This window comes from Puma concolor, chromosome B4 (assembly GCF_028749965.1).
Source record: "Puma concolor isolate L17-30 chromosome B4, mPumCon1.1.hap2, whole genome shotgun sequence".
Classification (NCBI taxonomy): domain Eukaryota; kingdom Metazoa; phylum Chordata; class Mammalia; order Carnivora; family Felidae; genus Puma; species Puma concolor.
Window position 1 is genome coordinate 4674891 of NC_141673.1, and position 14445 is coordinate 4689335.

The window sequence follows — 14445 nt, forward strand, 5'->3', positions numbered from 1 at the left end:
CCCCCCCCCACCGGAGAGTATCTACAAGCCCGGCCCTGGGCTGGGCGGCCCGGGGTCCTCACGTCTGGCTGCGCGCGCGGGCGGAGAGGAGGAGGGGCGTCCGGCCCGAACGGTCCCGGGGCCGGCGGCCCCAAGCCGCGGGCCGGCGAGTTTGCGCCCCTCGGCGCCGCCACTTTTGTTCTCCGCTCGGGGTGCGGGGCCGCGGCGGGGCCGCAGTGCGCACGCGCGGGCGGGGCGGGGGCGGGGCGGGGCGGGCGGCGGGCTCCGGCACCGCCCCCCGCCGCTCCGGCCCGCTCCATCCGGGCACTGCCGAATTAGCATCGCGCCGAGGCACAACTTTGCCGAGGCCCAGCGAGATCCAGGCGCGCGCCGGAGGAAATATAGTCCCTGCCGGCCGGCGGCGGCGGGGCGGGCGCGCGCGGGGCTGCGCGGGGCTGCGCGGGGCGCCCGGCGCCTGGGGGCCATGCGCCGGCCAGCGCGGGCGGCCCGGGGACCCGGCGCAACTTGCCGGGCAGCCTGAGGAGTTGGAGCGGCCGCGGGCTTGGCGCCGCGGCGCCCGGCCGCCTTTCTTCCCCCCTCGCCAGACCCCCCCCCTCCCTCCCGTTCGGCCTTGGGGGAGGGGGCTCGTGTCCCCCCCCCTCCCCACCCGGTCCCCGGAGGCCCGGTCCGCCCCCGCCCGCTCCCGCCCCCGCGGAGTCGCGCAACTTCCCGGGAGCCGGGGCCAAAGTGAGCGCAAAGTGCTGCCCAACTTGCCGGGATGGAGCTGCAGAGCCGGCCCGAGGCGCTCGCCGTGGAACTCGCGCGCCACCAGGTAGGCGGCCGGGGCCCCGGGCCGGGAGTGCGGGGCTTCAGGGACCCGAGCCCGGCGTCTTCTCCCGCGTCGCAGGGTCTGCGCGGCCGGAGGTACGCGGAAAGGGCTCCTCCTCAAGCCTGCTCCCGGGTGGGGGACTTGGTACCTGCACGGCCCCCGCCGACCCCCGGGCTCCTCCTCCTCCCTTCGTCTCTTGCAGTCTTGCACACTTTGGGGGGGGGGGTGGCTGGAGCCCGTGGGACCTGAGCCCCGCGTCTTCTCTTTCTCCGCGCGGGGTGTGCAGGACGGAGGGGGCCAGGAGGGGGCCCCTTCGTGAGCCTGCCCCGGGCTGTTTGTGTGAGAGTGCGGGCCGGCCCCCGCCCGACCCCCACTCGCGTGCAACCCCGCACAGTTTGCAAAAGTAGTTTTGGCGATTGTTGCTCGGGCTGGCGGCGGCGTGGCGGCCGGAGCCCGAGCGGTATTGCGGCGTGCGCGTGTGTGTGTTGGGGAGATTAGGACGCGACTTGAATATTTATGAGCTTTGCTCGACACGGACTCGCCGTGTTTACTTGGCTCTTTGTTCCTCCCCCCTCCCCCGGCACACACTCACACTCACTCGCACACGCACCCCTGCCTGCAAACTTGCACGGCTCGGGGCGCGCCGCCGGGTGGCCGCGGCCCCCGCCCCGCCCCGCGAGCTGCCCCGATGAGGCGGCAGCCACAGGTAAGCGGCCCCGCGCGGCACTGCCCGGCCGCCGCGCGTGCGGGACGCGCGGCCCGGGGAACTTGGGGCGCGCTTTGCACGGCCGGGCGGGGGTTGCGGCCCGCGGGGCCCCGGGGCGCACTCGGACCCCCGGGGCGGCCGGCCTGAGCCCGCTCCTCCGTGTTTCCGCAGAACGGCGACCTCAAGAAGCAGCTCCACGAAAGGCAGCCGCGGATCGCCGCGCTCAGCGACAAACAAGTAAGCGAGCTGGAGGCTGCGCCCCCCAACTCCGCCCGAGGTGGGGAGGAGGGGTCGCCCGGCACTTTGGCAGCCCCCTAAAAAAGTGCCGGCCTCGGCGCCGCACGCTCAGACTCCCAGAGGAGTCTGTCTGCAGCCCTCAAAGTTACCCGCCCCCCCCCCCTTTTCTGGAAAGAAAGAGCCGGGTTCCTGGAGGCCGAGGGGGGCGAGCCAGCCAGGCTCCGGCAGTGGCCGAAAGAGACGAGCTGCACTCAAAAGGCGGCGAGCAGCCCGGCGTCCATTTTGAGTTGGTGGACATGTTTTTGGAATGTGGCAGTTTCTCCCGGCTCGGTGTCCCCCACCCCACGCCGGTGCGAGGGTAGGGGCGGCGGGGGGCCGTATTTGGGACCTGGACGCCAAACTACTTGGAAGCAGCTTCTGGATTCCATTGCGAACCTTATTTAAAGAACCTTCCTCCGGGCTCCCCCCCCCCCCCCCCCCTTCCTCGCCACTTCTCCAGCATCACTTTTTATTCTTGGAACCTGACGCCAGCTCCCGGGGAACAAAAGAAAGGCGCCCCCAGGACCCCCCAGTTCTGCCCCAACTTTGGTCTCGGGGCTTCAGGTGTAGATTGGGACTCCCGACAGCCGCCTCGCGCCGGGGGGAAGGGCTGGCACGGCCGCCGACCCCCCTCCCGGCCCCTCCGGGGAGGAAAAGTTGTCCATTGTGACTTAGTTGCGCTGAGCTCAGCGCTCGGGGTTTCAGCACCACGAACAGATGCCGCCGCCAGAGCGCGGCCGGCCGCGCGCCCCCGCCCCCTCCCTCCCTCCCTCCCTCCCTCCCCGCCGCCCGCGCCCCTCCCCCTCCGCCCCTCCCCCCTGCGCGCCCCGCTCCCCGCACTCGCGCTCCCGCCCCTTCCCCCGCGCCGCCCGGAGCCGAGAACTTTGAGCCGCGCAGCCAATGGCGCTCCCGGGGCTCCGAGGCTGGCGGGGGGCGGGGGCGCCGGCGCCCCTCCCCGCGGCCCCTCCCCTCCGCGGGCCCGCCCCCGCCCCGCCGCGCCCCCTGGCCATCGATCGCGCTTCCTTCGGAATGCCGGCCGCCGCCGTCAGCACCAAACTTGGACAGCGCCGCCCCCGCCCCCGCCCCCGGTGCGGCCCCCTCCGGCCTCCCCCGGCTCGGGGCCGCGGGTCGGATGCCCCCTCCCCGGAGGGGTTTTCGGTGGCGGGAGAGACGTGGACGAGATCGGCGGGGGTGGCGGCGACCGCGGAGCGGGAGAACTCGGAGGCCGGGTGCAAATTTCGAGTCTTTAAAGTTGAAAAGTGGTGGGAGGGGGCGTGCTGAAGAGGAGGGGGCCGGAGGTCGCGCAAAGAAAGATGGCTGTGCCCGCGGGTCCGCGCCCGGTCGGGGGCGCCCGGCTGGACAGGCGGGTTGGGACGAATGCATTAACCCCTTTCTGACGCTGCCGCGGCACCCCCCTTCCAACCTCCCCCCCCCCCCCCGCCCTGCCCGGCCGCGCGCGCGCGCGCGCCCGCCCGCCCGGCCCGCGCCCCCGTCCAGGCGTGGAAGCTTCCATTCCCGCCGGAGGGGGGTCCGGCGCGCGGCCCCGGCGAAGTCGGGGAGTTCGCGGGGGGAGGGGACCCGGGCCCCGGCATTACCATTTTGATTGCTTTGATGCCATTTTTGGAGGGGGAGGGGTTGGAAGACCCTTCGCTGAGCACAAAGATGTTTAATCACTGTGTAGAATCAAATCAGATACTTTATTTGTATTTTATTGTTTTAAATCCGCCACCAAATCGGGTGCGGTGTGATAGCTGAGGGTTCCTAAGCTCTGTTTTCAGTGGGTAAAACGGCAAGTTGTTGACTCTTATGCTCGGAGTGAACGATTTAAGAGAGAGCGAGAGGGAGGGAGGGAGAATCCAGGAATCCAGCGGCTTCATCGCAACAATGTCTTTATGTGTGCTTCTACATGGCAATAGTTTTACTATTTGGAGTGGCTTTTCAGAGCTTAGGTCTGATCATTTCTTCTGTATTGTAGCAACTATGCCAGGGCTGTTTAAAATTTTATGTTGATAGTAAATGAGTAGCTATTTATTATCCGTCATGCCAGAATTTAGATGAGGCTGAGAGAAACATTGGAAAATTCTGTTTGGAGGCTCCATGCATCTCAGGGGAAGGAACTGTCCTACTCCCGGCTGCCTTTGCCTTTAAATTTGAACTCCGGGAAGGAAAGATGCTTGCGAATGGAATGCACCTCCATCTTTTTTGTGTCTGTGAGTGTGTGTCCAAAAAGAAAGAAAACAAGGAAAACTTTTGTTCTCTGGCCTTTTAAAAATGTTTCTCTTTTAAATGACTAAATATAACATCTGGATAGCAGCCAGCGTTGGGCCTGGCCATCGGAACTTGTGTTTGGAACTGTCTGTTGTTTTTCCTTTTCCCTTTGTGGCATTTTATATAACAAGGGCTCACAAAAGAGGGAGGGGAGGGGGCCGAGGCCGTGGCGCAGCATGCTAATAAAGCTGCCTGGTCTCTCCCAGGCTCTGAGGTGAAATCTTTCAGAAGTCACCTATGAAATGAGTTGGGTAGACTTCACATTTACTAGTCTCTCTCTCTCCTTGGGAGTTTGGTGGTGATTGGCAGCTTGGTGGGGGGTGGGGCGACGGTCCAGGAACAAGCTCTTGGAGGTGATTCCGGGCTGCACCCAGGGTCTTAAAGAGGGGCAGTGGGGCTCTGCCTGGGAGTGGCTGAAATGTGGGAGCAGGCATGAAAAAGCCAGTATTTTTAGAGTTTGTTTTTAACTCAACATGAAACGAAAGGTAGGGCTCACTTGTAGATTGGCTGGGGAAGAAACTCACCGTTTCCACCTCCGGAGATGTGTTTTCTTGCCGCTCCCTCTTGGAATGTGGGATGTAAAGGTTAAGTTTCAATTAAAAGTGCGTACGTGGATGATGAACTGGATGGTAAAGTGAACGGATGACCCCATTATCCACATCTGTTAGAAATACAATAGCAGCTGAGTAGCATCTTTGGGTGTCCTGCCATCAATTTCCCATTCATGCCCTTGACACTGGAATTTGTTCAGTTACGTCTAGAAACACAGACAAGTGTTTCAAGATGTTTACGGAGGACTCCTAGAAGTAAATAGGTTAGTTGTCGGTCGGAAGCAGAGATACGAGTCCCGTGTAACTGTTCAGTGCGTCTCCCACCATTGATGGACCAGGGGATAAACAGGAAACCAGTGTCTGTGTGAAAACGGAGTTCATAGTTTTTTCTTTAAAAAAAAAAAAAAAAAAAAGGAGGTGTGGGAGTTGGTCAGAGCGGAGTTTTGGGCCAGGCCGCATTCCCAGGTGTGGCCGCGCCTGGCAGCTGGGTTTTTTGATTTCAGTGGAGGAGGGACCCCTCGTCTTTAACGAGATATGATGTTTGAAGACTCCATTAGTTGCTCGGATGGTTTTACGCCATGAATTTGCAGCACACGCAGAGAGGCAGTAACATTTTTATCTAAATTGTCAAGCAACAAGCACTTCCGTGTAAATAACAGACCCGTCAAAAATACTGGGTGTCTTTTCTTCCTTCCTTCCTTCCTTCCTTCCTTCCTTCCTTCCTTCCTTCCTTCCTTCCTTCCTTCCTTCCTTTTCTCCCTCCCTCCCTCCCTTCCTTTCTTCCTTCCTTCCTTCCTTCCTTCCCCCTTCCCTCCTTGAAGTTCTCAGCACGTTTAGATGCCACGTATCACGGGCATCTCTAGACCTGAACTTCATGAAGTTCAGCTTCACCACGGAGCGAGAAGAGCCTCCTGTGTTGACTGTAGTCCACGCCGGCGTGGCTTCGCGACAGAGACCCCGGAGGTGAACTTGGGGCCTTTCCTGCTGCTTGATCCATCGATTTGATGGACTCTGGATTCCGAGGGGCTGTCCTTAAGTGCAGCAATAAAAATATGTCTTCTTGAAAGGTATTATGTATGTGGCGTGCACCCGGGTGCTGAATCACGTCTTCACCGTGATTCACTAGCCGCGTTGGACAGCAGAGGAATTCTGCCTTGAAAGTATCCGCTGAACAAAACTGCAGGCTGGCTACAGTCCTTTGGTAAAAGGGTGTTGTTCCGTTTGCCAAGCTTTCCTTCCAGTCTGCCCCTCTCCAGGGGGGTCAATTTCCATCTTCCTGACTTAGTGTCGAAGAGGTCATGTTTCAAATAGTATCATTACTTTCTAAAGAGAGAAGCCTCGCGGAGCTCCGCACTCCGTACCCCGCGGGGAAGAACGTGGCCTCGGATGGCAGGACCCAGCCCTGGTTTCGCCCGCTACCACGCTTCTTAGCCCGCAGCATCCCGAACCTACCCGCGCCCCCACCCCCCTCACCTGAGCCCTGCTCCCTGAGTCCCCTCTTCCCCTCCCCCGACTCCCACCATCGTCTGTCGGTTGAGGATTGAGGCTGCCACCTCACTGCATCTCCTGTGAAAACCAAAAACCCCCAAAGCGGCTTTAGTGAGGTACATGTCACATGTCATACAATTCACCCATTTAAAATGCACAATTAAATGGTTTTTTTGTGTATTCACAGACATGTGCGACTGTCCCCACCATCAGCTTTAGAACATTTTCATCTCAGAAAGAAACCCCTGGGCTCTCGCTCCCCACCCCCACCCAGCCCTAGGCAACTGCTGATCTACCTTCTGTCTTTCTGGGGTTGCCTGTTTTGCTTCCCTGTGAATGGGATCGTACGACCGGCTTCTCTCACTGGACATAACGTTTCAAGGCTCATCCGAGTCGTGGGAGATGTTGGTGCTTCGTTCCTTTGTGCGTCTGAACGATACTCTGTTGTACAGATAGACCATATTTTGCCCGTCTGCTCACGGGTTGACGGACGTTTGGGTTGTGTCCTCCTCTTGGCCACGTGAATAACGTGTCGCGTCTCCTCTTGCCCCCTCTGGTATGTTCTGCCGGGCTCTGCTCAGGGCGGTCTCCATCCCACTCCTGCACGTGGCAATGCAGTCTCCGTGGTTGCTTTCCGGCGGCTTCTCTGGCACGTCGAGCAGTTTCCTGCCTTTACACGGTGTTGGCCGGCGTCTGTCTCCATCTTTTCACGTCTGCTTCTGTGCTGGACTGTAAGCTCCGTGCAGGGGGGTGGCGCGGCCTGCTCTCCCTCTTCCCCTGCGCCTTGTACGGACTGAACGCGCTCAGTTGAGTGAGTGGATGACGTGGTAACAGGACAGGCATGAGGATTAGTGGAGTCCCCTAGTGGGGAGTCCCTAGCCTGTCACAGGCATGCAGCAAATGGTAGGTTATCCTGTGTCCGAAGTGAGTGGACTCAGCACTGATTAAGACCCGCGGCTCCCTGCCCTTGGAAACCTCACAAAAGAGTAAGGCGTAAATAACCACGTTTCGAGAAGATCCCAGCAAAGTCCTGGGAAAGTCATGTTGTCTGGCCTGGAGATGGAGGACAGCTTCCTGGAGAGGAGGTTGGGGGACAGGTAGGTCCTCGAGGATGCCTAGGGGCGTGGACAGGAGATGCTGGTGTGAGCCCGCTAAGGGATAATGGCCTAAAGAAACCTGCAGGTGCTGTGACCCTTCCGGCAGTAAAGCCTTGAGCAAGAGAGAGACATCACAGAAGGTGAGCTGGGGCCAGAGCAAGGAAGGCATCACTTGCTTGGAGGAAGGGCCTGGATTTTACACCTTAGGCTCGGAAATAGCCAAGGGCTGTTAGTGCATAGGTCTGGAAGGTGCAGGAATGGTGCTAAGGGCAGGTGGGAAGGGAGGAGAGAGAAGGACGCCTGAGCTCCCTCGTTGCTTGGCCGGGCTGGGCCATGTGAGTTCTTCAGATGTTTGTCACCTCCATGGGGAGGCCCTTGCATGGACGCTGGGTCCCGTGTACGACATGGGACAGGAGGCTGGGAGGCCGTTGGCCACGTAGACTTGATGACCGGCACCTAACAGGCTGTGGGGGCAGGGAGCCACTTGGTGATCCTCTCCCTCCTGCCTTCCCCAGAGCTGCTTTGAGCTGAGAAATTAATGGGGGGAGGGGAGTGCTTCTGGAAACTTCTAGAAGGTGTCTCGGTTAGCAGTTCTGTTCAGTTGGTTTAAGAAAAAGTGTATGTAGGGGCGCCCGGGTGGCTCAGTCAGTTAAGCGTCTGACTTCAGCTGGGGTCACGATCTCACGGTTTGTGAGTTCAAGCCCCACCTCAGGCTCTGTGCTGACAGCTCAGAGCCTGGAGCCTGCTTTGGATTCTGGGTCTCCCTCTCTTCTCTCCTGCTCGTGCTCTCTTTCTCTCTCTAAAAAAAAAAAATTTTTTTTTAAATGTACGTGTATATACGTATACGTATACACTTACCTGTCAGGTACATCTGTGTTAGTGATTTCATTTTGACAACGTAACAAGTTAAGTAATAAGCGTGTCACCACGTACCAATAAATATATGCAAAGTCTATGTAACATGTGTATAAAAATCAGTTACTAACTTTCCAGGATTTCCTAATGAAAATGAGAGGATTTGTTTTTTGTTTGTTTTTTTGATGTTTGTTTATTGTTAAGAGACAGAGACAGAGAGTGAGTGGGGGAGGGGCAGAGAGAGAGGGAGACAGAGAATCCAAAGCAGGCTCCAGGCTCTGAGCTGTCAGCACAGGGCCTGACGTGGGGCTTGAACTCACGAACCGCGAGATTTTGACCTGAGCCAAAGTCAGACGCTCAACCGACTGAGCCACCCAGGCGCTCCTAAGGATTTGTTTTGGAAGTAAGAAAATAATTATCATTCTCCTGAAGTAAAATCTTAACCGAGGAAGGTGGTGATCGACGTTCTTTTTTGTTATTTCTGTAACATTGAGGAGGTAAAGAAGAATTCTGCTTGTAAAAAAGTTTTTACTGTAAAAGCAGCATGTGCTTGTGAGGAGGAAGGTTTGCAGTACGGATCTGAGTCCTAAAACACGAGTCCCCTTCCTTCCACCCCACCCCCCATCCTTGCTTGGGGATGAGAGCAGGGCTGTGTTTGTAGGGCACGTTCTGTGCACACACAAATGTATACAACACAGATAAACACGCTTAGTGCACAGGCTGGGCACATACCTTGCCTAAACTTGCTTTTTACGCTTGACCTTGTAGTGCAGCCCTCTCTCTTGGTAATAACTCAGTTTAATTATTCCGTAAACACTTAACGAGCATCCACCAAGTACTGGGGATATGGAGGTGATGGTGGGTAGTGTGCCGTGAGCAATGGGGGCGTCTCATTTTGTCAGGCTTTATGCTGACAGGATGCTGTCACCCCTCTTTGGTTGCACACATTTTCACATACAGTTGGGGAGACAGGTGCCTCCACAGCTCCCTATTCCGTGGAGCCCGGTGAGGTGTCTGCGTGAGATGTTTAACCACCAGGCTCACTCGGGCAGCAGACGGGATGGTGTGCTCTGATGGGGTGCTTGGGGACCGCGCCGAGGAGGTGACGTGTCCACCTGTAGAGAAGCCTGGAGACAGATTGCGCACACGATCCCTTGGCCGTCAGCAGCAGCGATCAGTTCTGTCACCTCTTTCGTGCTGTCTTTTTATTTGATTGTCGGGATGATCCCGTGACTTGGGTCAGGCCGGGCAGGTACACGCTTCCTGCCAGACAGGTCAGAGAAGGGCGGCTTCCCGAGGTCACCCAGCTTGGGACCACTGAGAGGGTGCCCTCTGTTTCAGCCACTGCCTCGTCCCCAACTGGCCCCCTGCATTCCAGAGCATAGCATGATACAGCCAGAAGAGCAGAGGCCCTAAAGTCACACGCCAGCGTTCACATCCCAGCTTTCCGCATCAGGCTGGGCAAGCTCGGGCAGATGGGGTTCGTGTCCCAGCTCCCCGCATCTGGCTGAGTAGCCTTCGACGAGTCGTGTTGCTTCCTTGGGCTCTGTTTCCCCCGTCCGTAAGGTGGGCGTAGCAGTGAGACTTACCTCACCAGGTCGTTGAGATGAAGTCAGATAAGGGATGTAAAAGTGCGCATCAGCCGGGAAGCGAAGGGGTTGATTGGAGCGAATTGTGGTCGCTATCCCCGTGGCCACAGAAGACACCTGCCGATCCCTGTCCTGCACCTGTGGAACCTGCCACCTTTGCATTTCCACTTGCCTCCTGCTCACGGTTGGGGGCATTTCCTTTTTCCAAGTGTGGGCGTCCCGTTGCTCGGTGGCCCCGGGTGAGCTTGACGTTGGCTGTGCTGTCTTCTCCAGCCGGTGCAAGGTTCGCTTTGGTACTTAGCCTCTTACAACACCTGCCGACGGAACTGCACAATTGATTTCCATTAGCTTTGAATTTTTTCAGTGAGACGACTCTGATAACTTTGGTAATCCCACGATGCCTCATTAGAGCTGCTGGCTATGATGATTAGCCCTGTGATTTCGCAAGTTTTTCCTCCAATACCTTTGTCTGTCCAGGAGCCAAGTGACCGGCTCGCTGCTCTGTTCGTGTCCCTCGTACGAGCCAAACCTAAGTGTACCGCTGCCTGGTCTGCCCGCCGGGGCTCGCCGCTGGGTCTGAGGACGCGCCTTCCTTCTCCAGCAGAGCAGTGTCTTGGCACGCTTTGGTGACACACGGGGGACTCGAGGAGGGCCCTTTGGGGGTATCTGTTGGCTCGGCTTCCGAGGCCCTCACCCCAGACACGGGGGGACTTCGGGGGAAGAGGAGGGTGTCTGCAGTCAGTATGGCTACACTGTTTGCAAAGTGTGCTGTTTAAGGAGCTAGGACCCTGGATTTGGTTTCCCTCCCAGAAGAGGGCTGCTGAGAAGGCTTTTAACTTTTGTCTCTGAGAGGCATGTAACAAAGAGCTTAAAGCACAGGCTTTAGAGCGGGACAGACGGGGTTATAGACCCAACGCCACCCTTCTGTGGCTGTTCCACACTCAGTGGCCATAAAATGGGTATGACAGTGCATTGCGAACCAGGTGGCAGAGGGCTGGCACACGGTAAGAGCTAAGGAAATGACCCGAGAGAGGCGCTCGGAGGGTTCAGCCAAGAGGACGCGGTAAGCCCCCCCGCAGGTCCTCAGCAGGTGGGACCTGGAGGTCGTCCAATTCGGTGCTGAGTCCCGGCCTCCCTGTCTGATGCTAACTGGAGCCACGCCCCTCCGAGGGTTCCTTGGACCCGTCCACCGTTCACAGAGCCCTTGGGGAAGGCCTGCTCTGAATTGCATCGTCGTGCTCAGGACCGGCTGAAGCCCAGAGAGGTTGACCGGCTTGTTGACTTGACGCATGTCAGGCGACGAGCGGAGGGGCTGCAGTCCGGTTCCGGGCCTTGTGGTCCTCGCCGCGTCGGAGGAGGAGCGTGGGGGGGAGGGGGCGGAGAGGACACACGTTGGGCCACGAGTTAGAAAAACGGCCAGGGCGCGCGTTCGGGTGCAAGTAAGTGGCGTTCGCGCCTCAGAGACGAGCGCGGGTGAACCAGAAGCAGCCGTTCCGCAATGAGGAGCGGGAGTTTCACTCTGAGGTGGAAGGTTCTAGAACTTCGGAAGGGGCCTGGGCCTGCATCTGGTCTCTGCACACGGCACCAGGGTGGGGAGTGGGCAGCGGGCTGGGTGCAGGGGGTGGGGGGCTCCGCGGTGTGGAAGCCGGGGTTTGTGCTGACCCCGCCCTCGGTGAGGAGCCCGTGGGCGCTCCCCCCCCCCCCCCCCCCGCTCTGTGAGCCCCACCTTGGCCCCCGTGGCTTGGTTACTTACGAATCTTTTTATTTCCAGTGTCATTTCACACTTGAACGTCGAGGCGTTGCCTCGTTTTGAAATGGCCTCTGTTTTCGAAAGGAACAGATCCGCTTTCTCAAGCTTTTTTTTTATTATTATCGGTGGTTACTTCTTGTTGGGTAGCAGCAGTTTCCAGAGTGTGGTGAGAAATTGCTGCTACAGATCCATTCTGGTTATAGCCTCTGCCCGCCAGCAGCGGGCGTCCCGTGCGGTCTCAGATGGGCCCTGCTGTTTCCTTTTGCTTCCTCTGCTTGGCACCTCCTCCTGTGTCGGTCTTGCTAAAACACAGCAGAAAGAAGGGCTTCCTTGGGACATTTTCTTTTCCTTCCTCTTCTTCTTTTTTTTGTCTAAGGCCGAGGGGCTCGTCAGCCTCCAGGTCGTTACAAGAGGAGGGGCAGGTGGCTGCGTCCTGATCTCAGAGTATCTCAAAGGGGAAAATGCTGCTTCCCAGGCAAGTTGTCCTGAGGATCGGTGAGGACGTGTGTCCCAGGTGCCAGGCGTAATTCCCAGCATGCTGCAGGGCAGCGGAGTCCGAGGGAGCGCGGTGAGCAGTATCCCTCCGTCAACCAGGGTGTGAGATGTGGAGAGCTGGCCACACCCCAGAGATCTCACTGCCAGGGGGAAGTAGACCGGCAACTGGGGCTTTTTGTCAGGGCGGGAGCCTCTGGCTTGCTTTGGTCTCCTTGGACTGGCGTGTCCGCAGCTGGGTTGGGTCGTGAGTTTGGGGTTCAGTGGAAATGGAGGGTGCGTGTCCCCCAGACTCGGCGTGATGGCTTAAGGCACAAGATGCAAGAGCCACGGGGGGCTTTGCGGGGCCCCTGTGCCCAGCCCCCACGTTACACGTGGGGGACCGAGGCCCTGAGTGGGGGTGGGGGTGGCACCCAGGACCCAGAACGAGCCCCGGAGGACGCCTGTCTTCCCGACCCCACTCCGCAGTCATGCAAGAAGTCTGTCGTCTTTGCTCAGGCAGTTCTGCTTCATTCACTGGAGGTTTCCTTTGGAAGCACCCTCTTGGGTGTCCCCTGCGTGACGGGCCGGGGTCTCGCACGAGATGTCCCCTGTGACCTCAGGACCACCCGACCACCTCAGTCTTAGACTTTAAGAGCGGTTGACCCCCGATTGGCCCAAGTGGGGGGGGGGGCGGCCGCTTTGGTAGAGCACCGCGCATTCCGGAACTGTCCATCTTACGCAAGCGGCTGAATCTGATTGACTGGAGCTCTGTAGGTGCCAGTGTGTTCCAAAACGATGGTTCAGAAAGAGTCCCTGCGGGGGGGCCGCTTGTCACCCAGCCCCCTGGACGCTTCCTGCCTTTCAAGTCTGCCCTCGAGGTGGAGACTGGTTATGGCCTTGGGTGGGCAGCCCCCCTCCTGAGTAGAAAAGGCGGTGAGGGCTGCAGTTTGCGGGGAGCAGCCATCTTCAGGGGAAACGCGTCTGCCATCTCGTCTGTTGAGCGGAACCCCAAAAGTTACTTGAAACAGCAGTTGGGAGAGGTCTGTCGGAGCCTCCCGGGGGGGCGTCCGCAGGCTGTCCCCGGGCGATACCGTAATCCATCTGGGGACAGACTTTTTGCCCCATGAAAGAGAAGAAGGCAGGGCTGGGGCAGGAGAGAGAGAGAGAGAGAAGATGTGTTTCTCCTTGATGTCATTCAGGCGGAAAGCCAATCTGCACATGTAAATGAACTTGAAAATGCAATTAAAAATATATACATATTAGAGACTGTGATCCAGAATTTAATGGGGGATACAGGTTGCAAAGTGACAAACAGCATTTCCGACAATCAGTGTTAGCAGCTCTTCTCTGTGATTAACGCGTCTCGTCTCGGCGGTGATAAACGCAGCCACAGATAAACGCCAGAACAGCCCCCACTGGACGCCACTAACCCGCTCCCAGCTGCCACTGCTGAGGGGACACGTCCTCAAGAAGGCCCCTCCAAGGGCTTGTCCCGGCTGGACGGGAGAGGTGATGACAGTTGCTGGCATCATCGTGGGCAGAGATCAGAGGGGTCCTGAACCTGGTTACAGCCGTGGCGCCAGGAAGTGGGCACGTCACAGGGAGGTCACGAGGAGCCACCCGTGCCCTGCGGCTACACCAGGAGCCGGGATGTGGGAGGTCCGAGGGGTTCAGCGTAGGGAGGGGGCTGGAAGGGAGCGGGGTGAAAGAGTGTGTGTGTTTTAAGCCCGTCATTGAGGAGACAGCCCTGGAGCAAAAGCCTGCAGAAGCTGCGGGGGTGGGCCTCGTGGTTCTCTGCAGGAAGAGTGTCCCAGGCAGAGGCAAAGCCTGTGCAAAGGCCCTGAGGTGGGGCGTGCCTGGCATTTCCAGTGGAGGCCAGTGTGGCAGGGGGAGAGTGACAGGTGAGCACGAGGGAGATCTGGGAACTGAGGCAGGGTGGGGGGCTATCCTCTCCAGCGTGACTGCCCTCTGCCATTAACTTGTCTACTGGCTGGGGGCGGGGGGGGGGGGTGCAGTGCCTGGGTGGCTCAGTTGGTTGAGCCCCTGACTTAGGCTTAGGTTTATGAGTTTGAGCCCTGCATTGGGCTTACCCTGATATTTCAGAGCCTGCTTAGGATCTTCTCTCTCTCTCTCTCTCTCTCTCTCCCTCCCCCCCCTCCCTCTCTCTGCCCTTCCCCCACTCACCCTCTCTCAAAAATAAATAAAATATTAAAAATCAATAATAATAAAAAAAATAAATTGTGCACCGGCCGTAACGAATAAGCGGGAACAGCCGTTGGTTGGGGCAGAATTTTGAGTAGAAGCTGGACGTTTTCAGAAGGGCAGCCTTAACTCCCAGGTCTGGAGAAATTCCCTGACAGAGCTGGCCCGGGGCAGAAGTGGTTTTGCTGGGAATCCTTTGTCCGCCACACCAGCACCTCATCAGCCGAGGCGAGGCGAAGCGAGGCGGCCCCTGTGACAGCGGGAGGGGACCCCCAGGCCGCTTCTCCCGACACCGAGGTTCTGCCCAGAAGTGCCGAGGCTCGTCAAGGATCCTGCAGCTGCCTGAAGAGAAGCAGAGATGCTCTGACTAACGCAGAACCG

At 58.6% G+C, this 14445-nt stretch overlaps 1 protein-coding gene across 2 annotated transcripts in view; it reads left to right on the top strand.

Annotated features, from left to right (window-relative positions):
• The first annotated feature begins 646 nt into the window (after positions 1–646).
• PHF21B (PHD finger protein 21B) overlaps positions 647–14445 on the top strand; it is a 91287-nt gene continuing 77488 nt past the window's right edge. Inside the window, exons 1-2 of one of the 2 annotated variants that reach the window (XM_086712036.1) lie at positions 647–811; positions 1686–1751. In XM_086712036.1, the coding sequence (XP_086568162.1) occupies positions 758–811; positions 1686–1751 (120 nt within the window). In that variant the 5' untranslated portion in view covers positions 647–757. Of the gene's footprint in view, positions 812–1464; positions 1515–1685; positions 1752–14445 lie in introns of those variants that run through there. The other variant, XM_086712037.1, reaches the window with a different exon arrangement.